General features: G+C 60.2%; 1 protein-coding gene across 6 annotated transcripts; it reads left to right on the forward strand.

The window, feature by feature from the left end:
* The first annotated feature begins 53 nt into the window (after positions 1 to 53).
* Positions 54 to 22,157, forward strand: SMTN (smoothelin). 6 transcript variants are annotated; one of them, XM_061169873.1, is made up of 21 exons: positions 54 to 177; positions 1,894 to 2,024; positions 6,690 to 6,838; positions 7,212 to 7,305; positions 7,392 to 7,470; positions 7,579 to 7,676; positions 8,594 to 8,914; positions 9,003 to 9,075; positions 9,676 to 9,747; positions 9,828 to 10,349; positions 10,544 to 10,716; positions 13,819 to 13,971; positions 14,058 to 14,133; positions 15,211 to 15,375; positions 15,475 to 15,537; positions 15,744 to 15,810; positions 16,706 to 16,879; positions 17,082 to 17,199; positions 17,872 to 18,023; positions 18,982 to 19,145; positions 21,853 to 21,942. In XM_061169873.1, the coding sequence occupies exons 2-20, from the start codon at positions 1,974 to 1,976 to the stop codon at positions 19,124 to 19,126; spliced, it is 2,745 nt and encodes a 914-aa protein (XP_061025856.1). In that variant the 5' UTR covers positions 54 to 177; positions 1,894 to 1,973; the 3' UTR covers positions 19,127 to 19,145; positions 21,853 to 21,942. The 6 variants fall into 6 exon arrangements, with proteins under 6 accessions (XP_061025856.1, XP_061025853.1, XP_061025854.1 ...); XM_061169870.1 differs by lacking the exon at positions 18,982 to 19,145 and having other exon boundaries at positions 21,853 to 22,157; XM_061169871.1 differs by lacking the exon at positions 18,982 to 19,145 and having other exon boundaries at positions 17,085 to 17,199; positions 21,853 to 22,157.
* Positions 22,158 to 22,317: the final 160 nt, after the last annotated feature.

Raw genomic sequence — 22,317 nt, forward strand, 5'->3', positions numbered from 1 at the left:
GCCGGTGGGGCTGCTGGCGCGGCTGGACGGGCGGCGCTTGCAGAATCCCGGGGACGGTTGCTGAGCGGGCTTGGCATCCCGCTCGCGGCGCCTTCCGCCTGACCGCTCCTAGTCCATCTGTTGGATCCCGAACGACCTAAGCTGAGCCCGTGCCGGACGGGCGGGCCGGACTAAGAGGTGGGTGTGTGGACCTCCGGGCGGCAGCAGGACCCCCGACGGGTCCGAGGGTGGAACCCGGATAGGTGGACTCCCAGGGTTCTGGGACTCCTGAACCTGGGAGCCCCCACCCATCCACAGGGGCTCTAACCCATGCGATAAAGTTCTGAGACCTGGGGGAAGGACGCTCACGGACCTCCAGGAGGCTCTACGACCCCCAGGGGTGCTAGTCTGTGGGGGCAGAAACCCTGAGGAAGCTCCTACATTCCTCTGAGACCCCTCGGAATCTTCGGGGACCTCACACTGTGTGACGGGGAGCCATAGAACTGGAGTGGAGCAGCGGCGGGAATCCCTGAGGAGAAAGAGACTTCCCTGGGAGTCCTAGATTCTGCATTAGGGACCCCTGCCCCTCAGAAGACATGGGAGAACTCAGAGTGTCCACAGAACCCAAGTCTGGCGATTGCTAAGTGAAGGACCCCAGCAGAGGGCGGCTGGGAGGTTGCTACCTGTCCGAGCCTACAGGGATGGGAAAAGCAAGCAGCGACTTGAACAGGCAGAGTCCGAAGAACCCCAACTGTGTGGACTAGGACCTCCCCCAGACCCATTCACCGGATGGGATGACTCGACAAGTGACTGTTCTGGGGAGGGGGAAGGGATGACTGAGTGATGAATCAACAGAAGCGGGGGCAATCCAGGGGCCATTTCAGTCACCATACATTAACTAAGCACCTACGGTGTGTCATGCTGTGGGCCCTCAAATTCCAGAAAGACATTAGGGCTGCAGGGGGAAGGAAAGAGCTACACTGGGAGGCTGGGCCAGGATTTAGGGGGCCATTTTGATAGGCAGTGATAGAGCAAGAGGGAGTGTCCTGAGCCCCTGAGGGCACTTTGCAAGGGGACTTCAGAAGCTAGAGGTGGCCAAGATTAAATCCATTCCCTGCCCTCTGGGTCTTTGGGATCCTCCTTCCCCCATGACAATCCTCTGGTCCTCTCCAATCCTGTTTGCCTAAGTCCAGAAGCTGGACGGATCAGTTTCTGAAGGCTCTTCCAGCTGGGGAACTGAATTCTAAGTGTGTGAACTGGCAGGAGGAGCGGGGTGCCTGGACACCTGGCTTCATGAGGTCAGGGCAGTTGGCATCAGGGGGAGGGCGGGAAAGGGAGGAGTGGAGAGGGGTGTGTACAGAGGGTTGTCTTCAAGAATTAGAAGACAGAATGTTACCTCCAATGGCTTAAGTTACCTGGGGGAATGAGAGTAGCAAAGGCAGCAAGGACTTGGATATAGGTTTAGCCCATAGCCAGAGGCTGAGCTTTTGGGGTGAGTGGGGGCTGGGCAGGCCCTGGGGATGGGTGGTTGGGGCAGGAAGCTGTGGAGTGTGGTGGGCACCCCCTGGTGGTGAGCACAGCTTGGGTAGGCCTTGCTGGGCCCTGGCTTCACTATCCAGGTCCCTACCCTCCCTGTTTGATGCTTAGATATGGCAAGGGCCCAGCTTAGGCCACACAGCAAGCTAGCAGTCCAGCTGGCTGGACTGGAACCAGGGACTCCTACTCTTGGTTTGTTGAGTTTTCCAGCACACTACCCTAGGGCAGAGGGCACCTCCCAGCCAGGAGTCACATCACAGATAAGGATCAGACACCAATGGATAATCACGGGTTAGAGGGGGAAACTGAGGCACAAAGCCCAAGTGTCTATGGTTTCTAGAGGCCCCAGAAGGCCTGATTCATGTCTGTCCCCTGCAGAATTCCCTGAGCTGGTGTCAGCTTCCAAAGGCACTGGGGAACTCACCAGGAGGGGACGGACGGAGCTAGGGGCCAGCAAGATGGCGGACGAAACATTAGCTGGGCTGGATGAGGGAGCTTTGCGGAAGCTGGTAAGTGGTTCCATTATCCCTACTATGAGGACAGACAAGACAGGCCAGAGAGGCAGGGCCTGTCCAGGATACCTCTCAGCTGACAAGAGGAGGTGATGGGGGAGGGCGCAGGAGAAGGGCTCCGGGGAACAGGGCTAGGCCTGTTCCGCGTGGCCGATGCAGAGGCCCTGATGGCATGTGCTTGTCCATGCCAGGTGCTGAGGCCTTGTTCCTCCCAGCCCCCCACTGCCGCCACCTGTTTAAATAGTAACTGGTGAGGACTCACCCATGTGCAGTCACAGGTGTGGGGAGGCTGGATTTGCTTCTCTCAAGCAACAGCCTGGGCAGTACCCACCCCTGGAGGCTGGCCCAATGATAACAGTAGCAGCAATGATTAATAAGCCAGGGCACAGCAGGGAGCAGTCTGGGCGCTAAGCACACCATCTCACAGAATGGTTACAGTAGCTCCAAGAGCCAGGAGGACACTGTGGCTCAGAGAGGTGAAGTCACCTGCCCAAGGGCACCCAGCTCGGAAAAGGGTGTGCCAGGATCCAAACAAACCCCAAAAGGGGTCATGGGGGACCAAGAGACCTGGATAAGTCAAGTCCAGAAGAGCCCATAGAGAGAGACAGGGCTTGGGGACCCTTATGAACACTGTGACTTCTAATCTGTCATTTTTCCCACTCTGAGCCTCAGTTTCTTTATCTGTAAAATGGGAGGTGGGGGGAATGTGTGTGAACATAATATCTAGGCCCTACAGTTGGCATGGGGATGGAATGAGGCGTGGGCCCAGATCTTGGCATGGAAGAAGGATGGGCCCACTCTATCCCCTTTCCCCAGCTTCTTCTTGAAGCCCGCCCTCCCCCCCAACACACATACCATGCACAGAGAGGATGTGGGGCAATATAGCAGGGCAGGCATGTGCCCACCAGCAAGGGCAGGGCGCACTGGAACTGGAAGAGGGGCCAGAGCTCCACCCCCCAGCCCCTGACCCTTGCCCAGGGGGTAAATTAAAGATTTACCTTCCCTGGGAGAAGGCAAATGACCCACCCCACCCCCATACCATTCCTCTGGAGGCAGGGGCTGGAGCCAGCTAGCTCAGCCCAGTCACTGGGCAGTGCCCAGCCACTGCCATCATCTACCCAAGGCACTCGGCCTCTGTGTCCTCGGACAGCACCTTAGACTTTGGGTGTCTGCCACCGCCACAGGCGCTGTGTGCAGCCTGAGGGAGATGGGTTTCCAAAGGGTCCCACCACGTCAGCTCGACCTCCCATCAGGAAGTCAGAATCCTAATGTGGTAGTGGAGAGAAAGCCAGGTCTTTGCTCATCCCCTTCTCTAGGGGTCCACTCTGAGGCTCAGGGTTCTTCAGCTGCCACCCCCCACCCCATGCGGGTTTGGGTGCTGGAAAAGGGTTTCAGAGAAGCCGGAGCATCGGCTGTAGTCCGCCCCCCCAACCCCGGCCCCCTCCCTGGGAAAGGACTAGCAAGACCCCGCCCCTCGTCTCCGGACCCCGGGGAGGTCTTTCCCATTTCGGGACCGGGGTCCTCCACCGCCGGGCGCCCGCCATTACTGCGCCCCAGCGCTGCCGAGGGTCCCGCCCCGCGCGCCGGCCTCCTGGCAGGAACGGGGGCGTCCGGAGCCGGGCTCCTCCCCGCGGGGCCGGGCCTTATAAGGGAAAGCTGACCAGAGCCCCAGCGTCCGGCCGATTTGGGGACCCGGGGACCCGCTCCCAACCTCGGCTCCTGTACATTCCTGCGAACAGGGAGGGGGGCTGTGCGGGATGGGGACACCTGGGGACACGAGCACCACGTGCTCCTCCGCCACATATCGGGACGCCCTCCGCCTCGGTCCCGGGTTCGAGATCGGGCTCCGACACTCACTAGCTGGGTGACCTGCGGAAGCTGCTTAAGTCTGTGAACCTGGGTTTCCTCTCTGTAGCCGGGGATATTAAAGCAGGCGGAACCTGGGCGGCTTCCTGTCCTGCTGGCTCCGGGCTGGGCGCCTTGCACGGGGCTGCGTGGGAGAGGCGTGGGCGGTGCAGGCGGCTGCGGTGGCGGGGCCCGCGGGCCTTCAGCGCCCCCTAGCTAGGCCACGCTTCACTGCCGGCCGGTCCCCCATCGGTCAACTGGAGGAGCTGGGACTGAGCGAATGCCTGGAAAGTCTCCTCCGTAGTGCTGGTGGGGAGACTGAGGCCCAGGAAGACGCCGGGGCCTGTCAGATGCCCCCAGCAGCGAGGGTACAAAGTACCCGGAGGCCCGGCCCCCCGGGAAGAGGAAGCACCCTCTTTCCTCCCAAGAGAATTTCACTGGGCAGTTTCGGAAACCCCCCCCATCTCCTTCCCTTTCCCCCAGTGGACAATGGCGCTTTGTACTTCCTTCCCTCCCAACAACAGCCCCCTCCACTCAGGATGGTGGGGCCTGAGAGGACGGGGAACGCAGGACACACATCAGGGACACTGTGGGCGGACCTTTGTCTCCAGGCCCAAAGGGAAGGGTCGTGCGGGAGGGTGACCAGTGGGATGAGGTTCTCCATTACCCAACCCTGCCCCACCCACTCGGGGGATCAGACAGAGGCTCCCATTTTCCAGAGGGGGACACTGAGGCTCCCAGGGGTTGCAGAAGTGACCAAGTTCCCACATCAAGCTTTTTTCAGGGAGGAGAACCCCATCTCTGGAGCCCAGGGGCTTGGGAAGGGACACACAGGAGACAAAGGGCTAGTCATTGCATCTCTGAGACCCTTTACCCTCTGCACAGGAGGGGCTGGACCAGCTGTCCCCTCAGGCCCGGAATCTCCTAGTGTACCACGGAGGGCTCTGGGCCTGAGTCAAGGCCAGGACTGAGGGTGGGAAGGTGAGCCTTCTCCACCCCCGCACATGATAGGCCCCCTTAAGCCCCAGGGCATCTCTAGTCCAGGCTGGAAGGGTCCCCGATATAGTACAAGGATCTTCAAGGTACCCACCATAGCAGACAGACCCCAGCCACAGAGATATCCTCAGCCCAGGGAAGGCCCCGGAGTCATGGAAACCTGGGTTCAAATCCTGGCTCAGGTCACTTGACCATAAGCAAATCACTTCCCCCTGAGCCTCAGTTTGCTCATCTGTCAAATGGGAGTAATAAATTGCCTAGGGTTTCTGTGAAGTTAGGACAAGTAAGGTGCTCAGCACAGGATCTGGCACATGGTTTCTCAGTAAATGTTACAGATGCCTCTGGGTATCTTGCCCTCACTTGCCCTCACTTCTCTCTCTCCCCTCCTGACTGGCTGGAACCAACCATACATAGCTCCGCAAGGCGGGGGGGACCCCAAGTCACTGCCCCCATCCTCACCCACTGCCCTAAAGGGAGGCCATTGTCCCGTCTGACAAATGAGATGTTAACCAAGACCAGGGATGTTAAGGATATGATCCTGACCACCCAGCCAGGACTGGATTGGGGCTGGAGCCAGCTGGGGGTCCTGGCTTGAGCCTTCCGGGGGCCCTCCCATATCTCCTCAGGAATGTGAAGACTGAAGGCTCCCTGGAGGGCTCTGTCACTTGTCTCTACCCTCTTCAGACTGGGACAAGTGAGCTCATGGCTAAGCTGGGCCAGCCCACACTCCCTGCTGAAACCTTTCCCCCTCCCACCAGCCTCCCCCGTGGAGCAGGAAGGAATGATGGGAGAGGAGGCCAAAAAGGAAGGGAGTAGAGGGTTCCTGGGCCTACCCCTGAATGATTTGGGGGTGGGGGCAGAGGTAATCACTTTGCCTATACTTGCTCCCACCTGGCGCACACCCACACTGGAGGCTTATTTCTGCCATTATCTTCCTGGGGGCCCTGGGCCTGTCCTCTCTCCCTTGAGCCACAGAGGCTCTGTAGGGGGTAGAGGAGTGAGGGGGACAACAGGATTGGCTGACTGCCCAGAGAAGGTGCCCTTTCCTGGACCTGGTTAGACCAGCCACCCCCAATTTCCCAGGGAGTGACAGGCTAAGAAGCTGGTTGGGAGCACCTGTCCCCCATGGACGCCCTCTCTAGGGCCCTGGGTGGACCCTAGTGCAGCTGCCTTATCTGTCTGGGGTGTTGGCCCTCCCACTCTGAGCCCCGGCCCCTTTGCCCCTTCAGTGGTGGCTAGAGCAGGACCAGTGCAGAGAGAACAATAGCCCCCAGCCAGGCGGGGAGCTATGACTCCTGAGGGCCTGCCCCTGCCTCAGTTTCCCCATCTGTCCAATGTGGACAAGGCTGCCACCCATCAGCAGGGCTGTGGTACTTTGGGAGTCTCTCGTACTCACAGCTGGATTCCAGCAGCCCAATCACCCTTCCCTCCCCAGGGACACTGTTAGGGCCCCATAGGATGGCCTCCCTCCTCCTGCCACGACTCTCTGGCTCTTGGGGGTTTGATGAAGGGCTCTGAGAGGCAGGAGTCAAGTCACAGGAATGAGCGCCTGACTTGGCACCTGGCACAGGTGGATGGTTGCTGGCTTCCCACTCTGTGAATCTTAGTCCACGGTGGGCTGTCCAGAAGCCCTCGCTGCATGATCTGAGTCTCCCCCTGAGACCAAGTTTGGGTGGGCAGGCAGGCACATGATGGGCTTGGGGCAGAGGGAGTGGAGACAGACCACTCATTGTGCCCCAGGCCGAGCCGTGGGCGGCCAGTGCCCGCCCTCCCTCCCTGGCAGCCAAAATGACCTGCCCCTCACCACCCCTTGCCCTGCAGCTGGAGGTCACAGCAGATCTGGCAGAGCGGCGGCGCATCCGCTCAGCCATCCGGGAGCTGCAGCGGCAGGAGCTGGAGCGCGAGGAGGAGGCCCTGGCATCCAAGCGCTTCCGTGCCGAGCGGCAGGACAACAAGGAGAACTGGCTGCAGTGAGTGGCGAGGGGTTGGACATGCAGGTGGGGCTGAATGTGCCAGGGCTCAGCTCGTGTTGTGCAGGCAGGCATGAGCCAGGTGTCTGCTGCCCATCTGGGTGTGCAAATGGCAGCACAGGCATGCATTTGGAGTACACAGGGATGTTGGTGGGCACGGGCCACGTGCCGGTCATGGTGTCCTGGCCACGCCCATGTGATATTAGCGCTCAGGTCCATGGGCGTGCATGTGCCAGCGTGTAGCCAGAGGGTGTGCACAGCTACCTGCCCCTCTGCCAAGGTTCCAGGTACCCTGTCCTGGCCTCCGCCCTCAGCCCGCATCCTCCATGACCTGGCCCTGGCAATGGAGGTTATAGTCATGGTGTCCCTGCAGCTCTCAGCAGCGGGAGGCTGAGCAGCGGGCTGCTCTGGCACGGCTGGCAGGACGTCTGGAGTCCATGAGTGATGTGGAGGAGCTGACCACACTGGTGAGGCCTGGGCCAGGGCAGGGGATGGGGGCAGGGCAGGTGAAGACCTGGACTCCACACACCCGTGGCCCACCCCTCACCTACAGCTGCGAGGCGCTGCTGAGTACGAGGAACGCAAGCTGATCCGAGCCGCTATCCGCCGCGTACGGGCCCAGGAGATTGAGGGTACGTGCCCTGCCCTGGCCCCACCCCTGCCCTGCTGCATGCTGCCCCCAGCAACCCCCCCACCCTGACCCCCTGCCACTCACCTGACACTTTTCCCTTTCCCTCCAGCCGCCACATTGGCTGGAAGGTTGTGCAGCGGGCGTCCCAACAGTGGCTCAAGAGAGGACAGCAAGGGGCGGGCAGCACACAGGCTGAACCGGTGTGAGGTAAGGGGTGTGGGCAAGGTCCTGTGCCCATGGATGCCAACAGCACAGAGAGCCTGTGTGTCTTTGCTAGATGGGTACTTAACTGAGGGGGCCCCCAGCTTGTGTTTGGGGGACAGTGCGACTCTATGTCAGGCCTCTGCCCACTCTCCCAGGCAACTTCTGGTCACATGTCTCCACTCCAGAGTTTGTCTCTACCCAGGCCTCCCCCGCAAAGCCAGCTTGTCTACACTGCTCCCAGGTTCCTGACTGTCTCTCATTACCACCCTGTTGACCTCCCTGCTGGCCTCCCCGCTTCCACGCCTACCTTCTACCCCCACGCTGGCCATCCAGCCTCCACTCAGCAGACAGAGGGATCTCCCTGAAATGAAAATCAGACCCTGGTACTTGCCCAGCTTAAACCATCCGAGGCTGCCCCTCCCCCTCCGGACAGCCCACATCCTTACCTTGGCTTATCAGGTCCTGCTGTCAGGGGCCAGTGTCGGCTCTGTTCTCCAGGGAGTGTGGGTGAGAGGTCGGGTCGTGCAGGTTCCCTAAGTGGCCAGCAGAGGCCGCTGGGTCCCTGGTCCTGGCAGGACTAGACTACCCACTAACCCCGTAATTAACCAGGCAGAGGCCAGGGGTCAGGGGCCTCCACGCCAGAAATCAATTAAGTCTGGGAGTCCCCAGCAGGTCTCCTGCTGTCCCCAACCCCTGCCATTAGGATCTGGTCATCTCTGAACTGCCCTTGACTAGGCAGTGCCAAGAGGTTGGGAAGTGGGGATCAAAGACCGCCCATGGTGTGCCAGTGATCGTGCTTGTGCAGGTGTGCCTGCAGGAAACCGTGTCCAGCCCCTCTGCTTTGCATGCCCTGCCCTGGGTGCCTGCCAGCCTGGAGAGCCTTGGCCACATCCTGTGGGTCTCCCACGGGTCTCCCGCAGGTGCCGAAGCCAGAGGAACAGGAGCAGCAGGCAGAGGTCCCAGAGCCAACCCCGACCCCCAGTGGCACCAGCTATGACGTGACCACAGTGACACTACTGCTTCGGGCCCCACCTGGGGGCACACCCAGCTCACCTGCCTCAGCCGACAGTTCACCCACCACTACCTCTCCTGAGCCTCCACTGGAGCCTGCCGAGGCCCCATGCCCTGCCACTGAGGCTCTGGGCAGCCCCGAGCCACCTCCCAGCCCGCCCAGGGCTGCCAGCCCTGAGCCCCAGGAGCCTCCAGCCACCCCCAGCACGGAGGGGCAGGTGGTCAACAAGGTGAGTCTAGATGAGGGGCAGGGACGCCAGGCGGGTGAGCTCCCCAGTCTGGGAGTCAGGCCCTGCCCATGCCGTGTCTCCCCTGCAGCTCCTGCGTGGCCCCACAGAGCCCCCTACTGCCCACGGCCCTACCAAAGGTCCCTCCGACACAAAGAGAGCAGGTAGGGTTCCAGCAGAGATAGCTAGGGGCATCTGCCTCCCTGGGCCTCCCCTTCCCTGCCTGGAAAATGGGTTCTCGTGCCTAGACGGCTCCGGTGCCCTCAGGTCCAGGCAGGCTCTGACACTCCTCCCACTGCTCCTGAGGTGTCCCCGCCCCCGCCCACTCCCCCACCCATGGCCAGAGGCCTCCCTGCAGCCTTGAAAGGCAACAGGCCTCAGGCACATTCTTTTCCCCAATAAGGGAGTGCGCCCATCTCCCAGCTGGAGCTGTGGGCAGTGCTGGCCAGGGGGGTGTCCACCATCCCCATCAGCAGGGAGAATCTGGGCACCCTTCCTCCAGCCCAAGCCTAGCCCCAGCCCCCAGGACTGTCCAAGTTATCCCGGGGTCAGGGAAGGAGGGGCCTGTAAGAGAGATGCAGCTGAGTGGGGAGGCCAGGAGCTGTGGGAGGTGCAGGATGGGCTGGGGAGGCTGGGGAGGTTGAGGTGCAGGAAGGGGTTGGGAGACTGAGGAGGTGTGGAAGAGAGGACTATGAGAGGTGGACCCCACCATCCACTCCTCTATCTGCTCCCACATGGCCGCCACCGCCTTCCCATGCTGCCAGACCTAGCTGGCCCTCGCCCCTGCCAACGCTCCCTGTCTGTGCTGAGCCCCCGCCAGCCAGTCCAGAACCGAGGTACTGCCAGTTCCCACAACCCCGGGCTCTGGGCAGTCCCTGTCCCATCCAACCACTGACAACCCTCCTGTCCCTTCTAGAGCCCACCCCCCTTGCCAGCGGACCTTCCCCGTTCCGGCGGGCTGGCTCCGTACGGGACCGTGTGCACAAGTTCACATCCGATTCTCCTATGGCTGCTGGGCTCCAGGAAGGCCCACTCCGGGCAGCCCTAGGTCCCTCGACCCCTGGAAGGCTCCCAGGCTCCTCCCACATCAGCACCACCCCTGCCTCCTCCTCCAGTGGCCCCTCCTCACGGGGCCCCAGTGACACCTCCTCCCAGTTCAACAAGGATCAGCGAGGAACAGCCCGGCCCCTGGCCCAGCTTCAGAGCTGCCCCAGGGAGGAGGGCCCCAGGGGGCGGGGCTTGGCTGTCAGGCCCCTTGAAAACAGAGCAGGGGGGCCCATGGCCCGCTCAGAGGCGCCCAGTGCCCCGCTAGCCGTGGCCGTGGGCACTGCTGAGCCAGGGGCCAGTATGAAGACCACATTCACCATCGAGATCAAGGATGGCCGGGGCCAGGCCTCCACGGGCCGGGTGCTGCTGCCCACAGGCAACCAGAGGGCAGGTAGGCCTCCCCACTGCCTCCCCACTGCTGGGGATGACTGCCTGCAGCCACCCAGCTCTGCACATAGGACAGGTGCTGTGGTCAGGGCTCAGGGTGTCTCCAAAGGGTGCACTGGGAGCGACGGGCGCCATCAACCTGGACTGGCATTACCCTCACCCCACCTGATCCTGACCGTAGTCCTTCTCCCTATCCAGAACTGACGCTGGGGCTGCGGGCGCCCCCCACCCTCCTTAGCACCAGCAGTGGGGGCAAGAGCACCATCACCCATATCAGCAGCCCTGGGAACCTGGCTCGGCTGGGCAGTGTCACTCACGTCACCAGCTTCAGCCATGCCTCCCCTGGTAGCCGAGGAGGCTGCAGCATTAAGGTGAGCCCTTCCTCACCCCACCAGCCTCACCATCAGCCACCTCATGTAGACTGCTTCAGCGTGCAGGGCTCTCAGGGCTCCTCTGCTCTGCTCTTCCCCTACTGCACACACGGGAAACTGAGGCCCACAGAGAGAAGGTGACCACAGTCCACAGCCATTTGGTGGCAGAGCTAGGGCCAGACCCTCGCCTATCAGCCACTTGACCGGTCAGAAGCTCACTCTGTACTGGCCTTAAGCTTCCCACATGATGATCTCTGGTCCTTACTCCAGAATTGGTCGGTTCATTCCTCGTGAACAGATGGGAAAACTGAGGCTCAGAGAAGGGTAATAAGGGCTTGCCCCCCTCTTCCTGTAGCAGCCCCAGTGGCCCTGCTCCCAGCCTATACTGAACCTCAGCCCCAAGGTGCAGAGCCTCTCATCTGCTCATCCAAGATCAGCCCGGCCCGTTAGGAGATTGGAGATTAGTGATTATCATCTGCGTCAACATCTCGGGGTGGGGGGGTGGGGGCTCGGCAGAAGCACTGAGGGGGGACAGGCAAGGGGGTGCCAGTCAGGTGAGGCAGCAGCCTAGCAGGTGCCACGGGAACTGAATCTGCCGCACCCTTCCATTATTCATTCTGGAGCCCGGGATCAGCTGGCTGGGAGCTCAGCCTGGGAAGGGATCCCCAGCGGGCCGCCCAGCTGCCCAGGTAATGGCCTCTGTGCTGTTCCAGGGGCTGAATGGGACTTTGAGGTGAAAGGGCTAGAGCCAGCTTTGGGCTTTCTCAAGGGTGACAGGGAGAGAGTGGGGGCAGGAAAGCACCCTTCCCCTCACAGAGCAGGACCTAACTGCTCTCTGCCAAGGGAGTGAGGAGAGGGTGGCTGAGGCCCTTGGGGTGGATGGGAGGTGCCACAGGGAGCGCTGGGTATGACCACCTACCTGCCTCAGTTTCCCCATCCAGAACCAAGGGGAGGCAGATCGTGTGCCTGTAATGCACTTGCTCAGAGTCTGTGGTTGGATCTGAGCACCAGAGGCAGGCAGAGGACATTTATCTCAGAGACAAGGCACTTGCTACCGCAGATTGCTTGAAGTCCCGCCTCTGTGTGCCTCCATTGCCCCCATCGGTTCAAGGCTTTCTAAAACAGCATGGCATGAGGACAGAGGACGCAGGCTCTGGAGTCTGGCAGATTGGATCTTCACGGCTAATGCACATGGTGGCCCAGACAGGCCCATGCCTTGCTCCCTGCCTCAGTTTCCCCACCTATGGGGCATGGGGCCCCGGCCTCGGCAGTCCTTCAGAACCTGTGCAGACTTGCTGTACTGCCAGTCTGTGATTTCTGCAGGGCCAGGGCCAGGCCTGGCGGTCCGCCTGCTTGGGCAGGCCACCCCTCCCCCACTGCCCCCTCCAGAGGGAGCCCAGAATAGGTTTCTATTTGGGCTACAGCCCCAGCTGGCAGGTGGCAGGCTGGGAGGCCAGCAGGGGCGGGGCAGGCCCACTGCCCTTGCCTTCGCCCTCAGGCCAGCTGCAAAGACTGACTGCCAGACAGAAGCAGCAGTCCCTACCACTGCCCCCTTCGTCACCCCACCGTAGAGCCCCCACCATCACCATGCCGGGGGTACCGGGGCCCATGTCTGAGCTGGCCGCGGCCCTCGAGGAGAGATTGGGCCGGGCGTTGGAGGAGCTGCAGGCAGTGGCGGAGGCAGGCCGGGCGGCAGTGACCCAGGCAGCTGAGGCAGCTGCCTCGGCTGTGGAGCCAGTGGCCCGAGCAGCTGAAGAGCTGCGGGCGGAGACAGCAGCACTGAGCCGGCGGCTGGATGCACTGGGCAGGCAGGTGGAGGTGCTGAGCCTGCGGCTGGGGGTCCCGCTTGTGCCTGACCTTGAGCCCGAGCTGGAGCCCAGTGAGCTGCTCCTGGCTGCTGCCGACCCTGAGGCCCTCTTCCAGGCGGCCGAGGTTGCTGGGACTCCTGTGGCCCACCCGCCTGCCTTCAGCACCCGCCGCCGCTCCTCTGCAAGCCCTGCCCACAGCGGCAGTCTCGTAAGTCCTTATGGGCTGCAGGGAGGCGGGTGGTTATGAGCCAGGCTCTGCCTCTGCTCAGTGACCCTAGGTGGCCTACCACCTTCTCTGAGCCTCAGTTTACCTATCTGTACAGGGGACTGGGGCACTAGCGCTCCAAGACTGAGGCGAGATGGTGCCAGGCTCCTGGCCCTGAGGCACACGTGGCGGCTGCCCTGGCAGCCCCTGACCGGGGCCCAGCCTCCAGCCCCACCCCCACTCCCTGCCCCTGCCAGGCCGAGCCTCCCTGAAGCAGCTGCCACCTCGGCTCTCCTTACCCTTACAGCAAAGAGAGAGGCCCTGCCAGGAGGGAAGGGGTTCTGATAGTTGGGCTGGGGGCTTGTCTGCAAGGGGCTGGGAAGATGCCCTGGGAGGGGTGGGGGGCTAGGTTGGGGTTGGAGGCCCCTTAGGGGGTGATTCATGCTAGGGGGTGTGGGGAGCAGGGGCGAGCTTCAGAGAGGACTTGGCTCTGGGCAGCCCCGGTCAGACACCTGGTCAGGAGCCTATGGGCCCTGGTCCAGCTCCCTTGGTGTGTTGAGGGCGGGCATGTGCTGCCTGGGCACTGGCCCAGGAGGACCCAGGCTTTGGGAACAGGCAGGACAGAGAACAGCCTGCCTGGGAGGGGGCTGGGAATGAAGCAGCAGAACGAACTCAGATTCAGGAGTTAGGCTAGCTTCAGCTCAGATCCCAGTCTGCATCACACTTATAGAAGGACTGTGGGCAAGTCATGCAGCTACCCTGAGCCTCAGTTTTCCCTTCTGTTAAATAGGGACAGTAAAATACCTAGTGTTCATACAGTGCTCACCACTGAATGGAAATCACCATTATTGCCTCCCTTAATTGTATTAAGACAGTTGTGGGTACATGGGAAGCCCTACAACAAGGCTCTCAGTGCCTCTTCTGTGAGCCTGACATCAACATGGTCATCCTTGGGCAGGCAGTCCAGCTGGCTAGTGGTATTTCAAAGGCTGTGCCAGAAGCCCCAGGGCCTGGCCCCCTGTCCTTTGGGGCATGGTTGGTTTCATTTACACCCCTGCTTAAAGTCCATGCCCTCTCCCCACCACACAGATGGAGCCAGAACCAGCAGAGCCCCCCTCTGCAGCAGTGGAGGTGGCCAATGGCGCCGAGCAGACACGCGTGGACAAAGCACCAGAGAGGCGGAGCCCTCTGAGCGCCGAGGAGCTGATGGCCATTGAGGATGAGAGTGTCCTGGACAAGATGGTATGGCCAGATCTGGTGGTCTGGGGGTTGGCAGGGGCCGGGGCCAGCAGGCACCAGATAGGCAATGACAGGGACTCTGTCTGCAGCTGGATCAGACTACGGACTTTGAGGAGCGGAAGCTCATCCGGGCTGCACTACGTGAGCTCCGACAAAGGAAGAGAGGTAGAGAGCCTGATGCCCCGCCCCTAGATCCAGCTGCTCCCCTCACTGGGGTCCATTCGTGGACACTCCGGCTCAGTAACGCCCTCCCCAGCTTCTTCTCTAGACTCAGCGTCTCCTTTTCTAGACCCAGCTCTTCCCTTGCCTCCTTCCCCCAGATCCAGCTGCTCCTTTCCCTAGCTGCTTCTCTCCCGCTTCCTAGACCCAGAACCAGCTTCTCTTCTCCTTCCTAGACCTAGTTACTCTCTCCCCCAGCTACTCCTCCTTGCTTCTCCAACTTCTGTCAAGTACTCCTTCCCTGAATCCAGATACTCCTTCTCCCAGCTGCTTCTCTCTCCTCAAGGTCCACTGATGACCACCTTAGCCTCTGCTTCCTCCCTGCTTCCCCTTCCCTGAACACAGCTACTTCCTCCCCGGACCCAGCTATTCCTTCTTCCAGATTCTAGATTCATTTGCTTCTCCAGATACTCTCAATTACTCCCTCTCTGGATCTAGCTGCTTCCTGCAGGGCCCACGGATGGCCACCCAACCTCTATGCCCACCCACCTGCTTCTTCTTTAGGCCCAGTTACCCCCTTTGTCAGCTTCTCTCCCAACTACCCTTTCCCTGGATCGAACTGCTTCTCAGATACCTACAATCACTCCATCCGTGGATTTAGATATTTCTTCCTCTAGCTGCTCTTCTCCCTGCTAAGACCTATTTGAAGGCCCGCTCAGCTACTGCCCTGACTCAGCTTCTCCTTCCCTGGCCTCTGCTGCTTCCTCCCTAGATGGAGATACTCCCTCTGGACTCAGCTACTCATTCCCACAGAAACTCCCTTCTTGGATCCAAATACTCTCCCTTTGAGTTCAACTAGTCCATGTCCCCCTGTTTCTGAGTGCACCACACCCCGCCATTCCCTCCCAAGTTATAGCTACCCCCTCACCCCCAGCTACTCTTAGAGAGGGCCATTGTCCCCTGTGTCTTCAGTATTGCTAACAAGTTGCCCTCCACCCCATCTGTGTGCCCCGTGTGCCCGTGCATATGTGCTTTGTGGGCGATGGTGGCCTTCTGGGCATGCGTGGGGCATTCCCCGCCCAGACCAGCGGGACAAGGAACGGGAACGGCGGCTGCAAGAGACACGGGCCCGGCCAGGGGAGGGCCGTGGCAACACGGCCACCAAGACCACCACGCGACACAGCCAACAGACAGCCGACGGCTCAGCTGTCAGCACTGTCACCAAGACCGAGCGGCTCATCCACTCCAGTAAGGGGCCGAGCAGGGCTCAGGGCTCAGGGTGGGAACATGTCTACCTTGCTGGGCCCTGTGCCCCTCACACCCTTCCTCTCATCCCTGCTTCCGCAGATGATGGCAGACGGACGGCCCGCACCACCACGGTGGAGTCGAGTTTTGTGAGGCGCTCAGAGAGTAAGGCCGCCCGGCATCTTCTCATGCCTGCCTGCCAGCCCACCTTCCTCAAACTCTCTCTCCGAACTTCCATCTGTGTGTCTCTCTGTCCAGCCGTCACTTTCTCTTCTCTGCCTGTGGCTACCTCCATCCCTCTACCAGCCTCCCGCCCCATCTCCCACATCCAGCCCAGGACCTCACCCTGCTCCCCTTCCCCTTTCTTGCAGATGGTGGTGGCAGCACCATGATGCAAACTAAGACCTTTTCCTCTTCATCATCCAAGAAGATGGGCAGGTGAGCACAGGTACCCACTCCCAGACCACGGAGGAGTGTCTCAGGGGACCTCACTGCACACCCATTCTACAAGAGGGGGCACAGCCAGGGAGGGGCAGAGTGGGAGTCAAACCACTCCTGCTTGCCTTGCCATCTCACCTAATTCTCAACCGCACCATGGGGGAGGCCAGAGATTTGCTCAGGGTCTTAGAGAAGCCTCCCCACCACGCTGAGCTGCTGGTGGCACTGCCACTTCCCAGTGTCTGCAGACCACGTCCCATGTCACAGAGCATCTTTACATCTTAGCACCATGAAGGTGGGATACACCCTATGTTATAGAGCATTTTGGGGCAGGTAGGATCAGAATTCAGGCTGGGAACCAGAGGGGTCCAGGAACTCTGAGTCAGAGACTTATGTTCAAGTCCTTGCGCTGCCCCCCATGCTCTCTGAAATCTAAGGCCAAAGGCTTCTGTTTCCTCATCTTCAGTGGAAGTGGTAAGAGTCCCTCCATACTCTTGTGAAGTTTAAAATGACACAGAAAAGGCTCAATAGACACGAGCTATTATTATTATTACCATTACTGTTATCACATTGGTTGTCATTATTAGTTGATAGGGCCCAGAATCTAAGCTCACCTGTAACCTGACGATACAATGAGCCTTCGCAGAAAACTCCCCAGAGTCCAAGTCTGTTGAAAAGAGCTTGGCTCCCATTTTCTTGTCGTTTGAGCCTCAGTCTACTCTTCTGTAAAATGGGTGTGATGAGAGCACCTCCCTTGCTGGCCGGCGTTGCCGGTGGTGAAGATACCGCAAGAGTGTAGGGTCTGGAGTGTGACAAGACCCCTCCCTTGACTCGTGGAGATTGAGGCTCAGGAGCGGCCCTCCTCGGCCCTAACAGTGGCATACCCACCCCTCAGTATCTTCGACCGAGAGGATGAGGCCAGCCCGCGGCCCGGCAGCCTAGCGGCGCTGGAGAAACGCCAAGCAGAGAAGAAGAAAGAGCTGATGAAGGCGCAGAGCCTGCCCAAGACCTCGGCTTCCCAGGCGCGCAAGGCCATGATTGAGAAGCTGGAGAAGGAAGGCGCCGCGTGGTGAGCAGCAGTGGGCGGTGCGGGGCCTAATGACCTCACGGGCCGGGGTCTGGGCTGTGGTGGGCGGGGCCAGAGACGAGAAGGGAGTGGCTGGAGCTGTGGGGGCGTGGCCTGAAGGTAAAGAAGGCGGGGCTGGGGCCTACTCGGTGGGCCAATGGAAGAGGCGCCCCTTGTAACCCGGCTCCCGACACCCACCCCGCAGCAGCTCTGGCGGACCCCGCGCAGCTGTGCAGCGCTCCACCAGTTTCGGTGTCCCCAATGCCAACAGCATCAAGCAGATGTTGCTGGACTGGTGCCGAGCCAAGACGCGTGGCTACGAGGTGAGCTTTGTGAGACCAGGTGGCCAGGCGAGGGCCTCCTCACCCTCACAAGGCCCCAACTGCAACTGTACCCTTCACAGCCACCATGTCTGGCAGGGAAGATGGGAATTCCTCTTCTGGGATGAAACAGGCTCAAAGAGGACACATAACATGCCATAGATTCCAGGATAAGTGATTAAGTGGCAGGGCCTAATGACAGCCCTTGGATGGTCGGCACGGTTCAGGGCCAGACCCCACCCTTAGAGTCCCCTCCTCATTGCTCTGTCGGAGGCACTGGGTAAATTTCTGTACATAAGGGAAGGAGTGATGAGGGCATGACCATGGCCTTAGCTGGGTGGTGCTGGGCCTCTTGGTCACTCTGTCCCCCTAAGCAGCAGACATGGGAGTTAACAAACTGAGTTGGAGGAGGCTACCTACTGTGCAACCTTGAGCAAGCTACAGGGCCTCTCTGAGCTCAGTTGCCCTAGATCTGGATTACCAAAACACTGGAGGGTAAGGACTTCCCCAGTGGTCCAGTGGTTAAGACTCCACACTTCCACTGCAGGGGGCATGGGTTTGATCCCTGATTGGGGAAGTTCTGCATGCATGCTGCATGGTGTGGTTAAAAAACAAAACAAAACACTGGAAGGTGGAGGACATAGGGGAGCTGACCAGTCTTCCCACTACCCATAGCATGTGGACATCCAGAACTTCTCCTCGAGTTGGAGTGACGGGATGGCCTTCTGTGCCCTGGTGCACAACTTCTTCCCTGAGGCCTTCGATTATGGGCAGCTCAGCCCACAGAACCGGCGCCAGAACTTCGAGGTGGCCTTCTCATCTGCCGAGTAAGTGTGGGTCCCAGCCCTGCTGGTGTCAGCTGGGCGTCTGGGGCTGGGCATCTGGGCCAGGCCCAGCTGCCCCGAGGCCCCCTGGAGCTGGTCAGCTGCACTGTCATTCAGCAGCTGAGGCCCCCTTCCCCAGAAAGCCCCCGTCCTCTTCCACCCCACCCACCTGTTGCTGAGCGTGCCAGGTGCCTGCCGGAACGAAGGAGCCAGAGGCCCGCCTACCAGCCCGGGCCAAGGCCCATCAGGTGGCCCTGTCCGTATCCCCTCCATCCTCCCTCTGTCCCCTTCTCCCTCTATCTCTCCCTTTCTCTGTCCTGCTCTCCTCCCACTATCACCAGAGCTTCCTGCTCCCACGGGATCCCGGCTGGAGATTCCAAAAGGAGGATCCTGGCCCGGGCACCGTGCCCGCCCAGCCTATATAGGTGTTGCCAGAGGCTTATATAGGACATCAGCAAGCCCTCCACTTTGGAATCGTTGCCCCATCTGCTCACCTCACCCTCAGCACCCTCCTCCATTTGTCTTTCTCTATCTTTCTCTTTCTGGTTTCCCCCCAGATTTCTTCCTCTTTCTCCTCCCTCCACCTCCTCTCACGCCTCCCTCACCCCCTTCCCTGGGGCACAGCCCTCCTCTCCAACCTCAGCACCAACGCCATCGCCCCCACCCCTTGTTCCCTCCCGCTTGCCCCGAGAGTTCTCTGCACCTGTGACTGATCTGGCCCCCCACCCCTGTCTGCATTGCACACCATTAGTGATGGGTAGTGAGCGGCACGTCCACAATGGGGAGGGGGCATGCGGGGGGCTGACAGACTGCAGCACTGAGAACATAACTGAACTCATGTCTCTGTGTGTGTATGTGTGTGTCTCTCTGTTCTCCTCCCCTCTCTCTTCTCTGCCTCTTCCCCTGCTGCCCCACTCGGGCCCCGCCCCCCTGCCCCTTCCCGGCCCCCTACCCTCCCCAGGACCCATGCGGACTGCCCGCAGCTCCTGGACACAGAGGACATGGTGCGGCTTCGAGAGCCTGACTGGAAGTGCGTGTACACGTACATCCAGGAGTTCTACCGCTGTCTGGTCCAGAAGGGGCTGGTAAAAACCAAAAAGTCCTAACCCCTGCTGGGGTCCCACGGTGAGGAATGCCGCCTTGCTCCCCTGTCCCATTACGCTGCCCCGCTGGAATCTGCTCAGTGGGGCACAAAGAAAAGCTGGGGAAATGGCGGGAGTGGGGGTGGGGAAGCAGGGGGACCCTGAGAAGAGCCAGAAGGAGCCAGGCACGGCCTTAACTTCTGTTCAGGACCTCACAGTCAAGACTATTCTCCTCAATGGGCAGTGATGAGCCAGGTGGGCAGGACTGAGATGGAGGAAGCCCAGGAGGCCATGGGATCCCCGGGGAGATACCCAACCCAGCTGGCAGGTCCAGAACAGCTCTCAAAAAAGTGCAAACTAAGCTGGCATCTGAATGACAAGTTCAGGCTAAAAGAGGGAGGGGGAGTTCCGGGCAGAGGGATCAGCCAGTGCACAGGGGTGGGGTCGAGGGAGGTGGAGGGCATGGCACACCCAGGAAGGGAAGGAAGTTTATTTAGTCTGGATGTGAGGGGGAGGAAGGGGTCACAGTCAGGAGTCTGAACTTCCTTCTGAGGACAAGAGTCATAAAAGGTTTGCAAACAGAGAAGGGATGTATGTGGTCTGGTAGCACTGAAGAACAATCCTTGAGTGAGGCCTGGATGAGGGATGGGGAGGGAGGGGACGGACTAGACAGCTAGAGAAGCTTAAGCAGAGGGATGGGCTTTTTGATGGACCCATTGGGGAGGGAGAAGGAGGGTCAGGGAAGCCTCCCAGGCCTCCAGTTTGTGCACTGGGAAGTTGGGGGTGCCATGCTCCAAGCTGAGGAGCTCAGGAGCGAGGCCAGTTTAACAGGAAGTTATTTCTGGTGGGGATCCTGGATCCCCAAGCCAGCTGTGGCATTTCCTGTCTGGTCATCTCACCTCAGGGCCACAGTAGAGAATTCAGATCCTGAGCTAACTGCCCATTACAGACCAGGAGCTCAGAGGAGAGAGGTGGGCTCAGAGTGTGCCAGGGGTTGTTAGGTCAGAGCTAGGGCCAAAAACTGGAACTCCAGACTCCCCACCTTGTGGCTGTTTTCCTTGCCCCATCACTTTTCCCACCCATTTTGTAGGGAGAAGAAAAGACGAAGGCCCAGAGGGAGAAAGGGGATTGCCTAAAGTAATGTGAATCAGGGACAGAGCTAGCAGTGCACTCAGATGCCCCTTGGGGCCTGGAGCCATTGTGGGGGGCCGCCCACACGTGCACACATATACTCAAAGAAGCTGTCCAGGTGAGGGAAAGATGGGCATGGTGCTGTCTCCAGGTCATATATGGACTTAGGAGCTGCTGCCCAGCAGGCCAGCCTGGAGGGAGAGGGGCCCAGTCCGGCCCTGTTCCAGTTGGAAAGTGTGACTCAGCCGTGCTGTTGCTCGAATTGCCTGGTGTTTGGCCTGTCACTGGGGCAGCTGGAGCCCTGAGCCGTGAGCCCCGGTGTAAACAGTGGCTTTATAAGGTCTCCAGGGAAGACACCAGAGTTGGGAGGGAGCTCCACTTTGGGAGAGGCCAGGATCCTTGGGGAGATAGCCACAGCTGGAAGAAGCTGCAGAGAGAGGCCGCCTCTTCACCATAGTACAGCTGAAACAAGCTGGGGCAGAGACGACCTCAGGGGCACATAGCACGTCAACAAGAGAGTCAGAAACCTCTCACTCATCCTAGGTGCTTCCAAGGACTCAAATGAAGCAAAGAATGACTATACTATTGCGGAAAAATGGGGAAACTGAGTCACAGGGCAGGGTTTTCTCTAGCTTCCACAGCTGGCCAGGAGTAGATCCTTGACAGAAACAGGTCTCCTGCTTCCCAGGCTTCTTCCCCAAAGGAGTCCTGGTGAGCTGAGAGTAGGCCCCAGCCCTTACATTGTTTGACCTTGAAGGTCTGACCTTGAAGGCACAAGATGGAAGGTAGTCCTGGGCCCTTGGGTGTCTTGGGAACAGGAGCAATTCCTGCCCTCATGCCTTCCCTGCCAAAGGAAACTCAACAACATTGACAGTGCTAACTATATGCCAGGCATGGCACATGGGAGGGAGCAAGTCCTGCCCCTGAATGTGATGTAGTTGGTCCAGTTTGTACTGATTGGGACACTCATCTGCTTCCCCTGCTCTACCCAAGCGGGTAATAAGGGTTAAAGAACTGCCTCTCAGACATACACACACACCTCCCTGGCCACCATCTCACACAGCAGGGATGTCCCTTGAGGCAGATGGGGGTTCTCAGGCTGCTCTACAGGAGGTACCAAGCCAGGGAGCTGGCAGATAATCCTGGGCCCAGAGGGTCACTGGAGTGGGTCCTGGGTGCAGGGAAAGATTTGAGGCCCCTTGGGTACAACAGCCCAACTGAGAGGCTTGTGCCAGCTGGAGTGTGCCATTGAGGGTGAGAAAGAGGCGGCCCTCCAGAGAGAAGTGGGCGGGGTCTGGAGTGAGGACCTCAACAGGGCTAGGGGTTGAGACCCCAACCCTGCGCTGGGTCCGCTGCGCCTGGGCACTGGGATGGGGCAGGGACCTCCTCCTTCACCTCCACATGCCTTGGCCTTGCTCCCCGCAGAGGTGCCTCCAGGCTTGGGTGAGTGGGGCCTGGGGCTTCTGCCTTCCTAGAAGGCTTTCCCCCCATTCAGTCGATCAGGAGTCGAGTTTATGGAAGACCAGCGGGCTGCGGCGTTGTAAAGACCTCTGGGTAGAGGGTCGCCGCAAGAGTCAGGGCCGGCACTGACAACCACCCCCGTGCCCCCCTCCCCGCAGGATGCTGGTGGACTGCGTACCCCTCGTGGAGGTGGAGGACATGATGATCATGGGCAAGAAGCCCGACCCCAAGTGCGTTTTCACCTACGTGCAGTCGCTCTACAACCACCTGCGGCGCCACGAGCTGCGCCTGCGCGGCAAGAATGTCTAGCTTCCCCGCCGCCCGCAAGGCCGCAGCGGCAAGCTGCCCCCACCATCCAGGCACCGTCCCCTCCCTGTGCGCCTGCCCACCGCTGCCCTGTCTATCGCGACACCTTCCCACGCATACACACGCAGCGTTTTGATAAATTATTGGTTTTCAACGACCCTGATTCCTCTCTGTTTCCCCTGGGGGGGCTGAATGGAGGGCAGCTGGGCAAGGTGTGCCCACGTCCCCACTCTGGCAGCCAGGCAGCTGGGGATGCAGGGTCTCCCATGGGTATTCGGGGAGCTCTTATTCCTCACCCGCCCGCAGCAAAGAAGGAG

Source organism: Eubalaena glacialis, chromosome 15, assembly GCF_028564815.1.
Source record: "Eubalaena glacialis isolate mEubGla1 chromosome 15, mEubGla1.1.hap2.+ XY, whole genome shotgun sequence".
NCBI lineage: Eukaryota > Metazoa > Chordata > Mammalia > Artiodactyla > Balaenidae > Eubalaena > Eubalaena glacialis.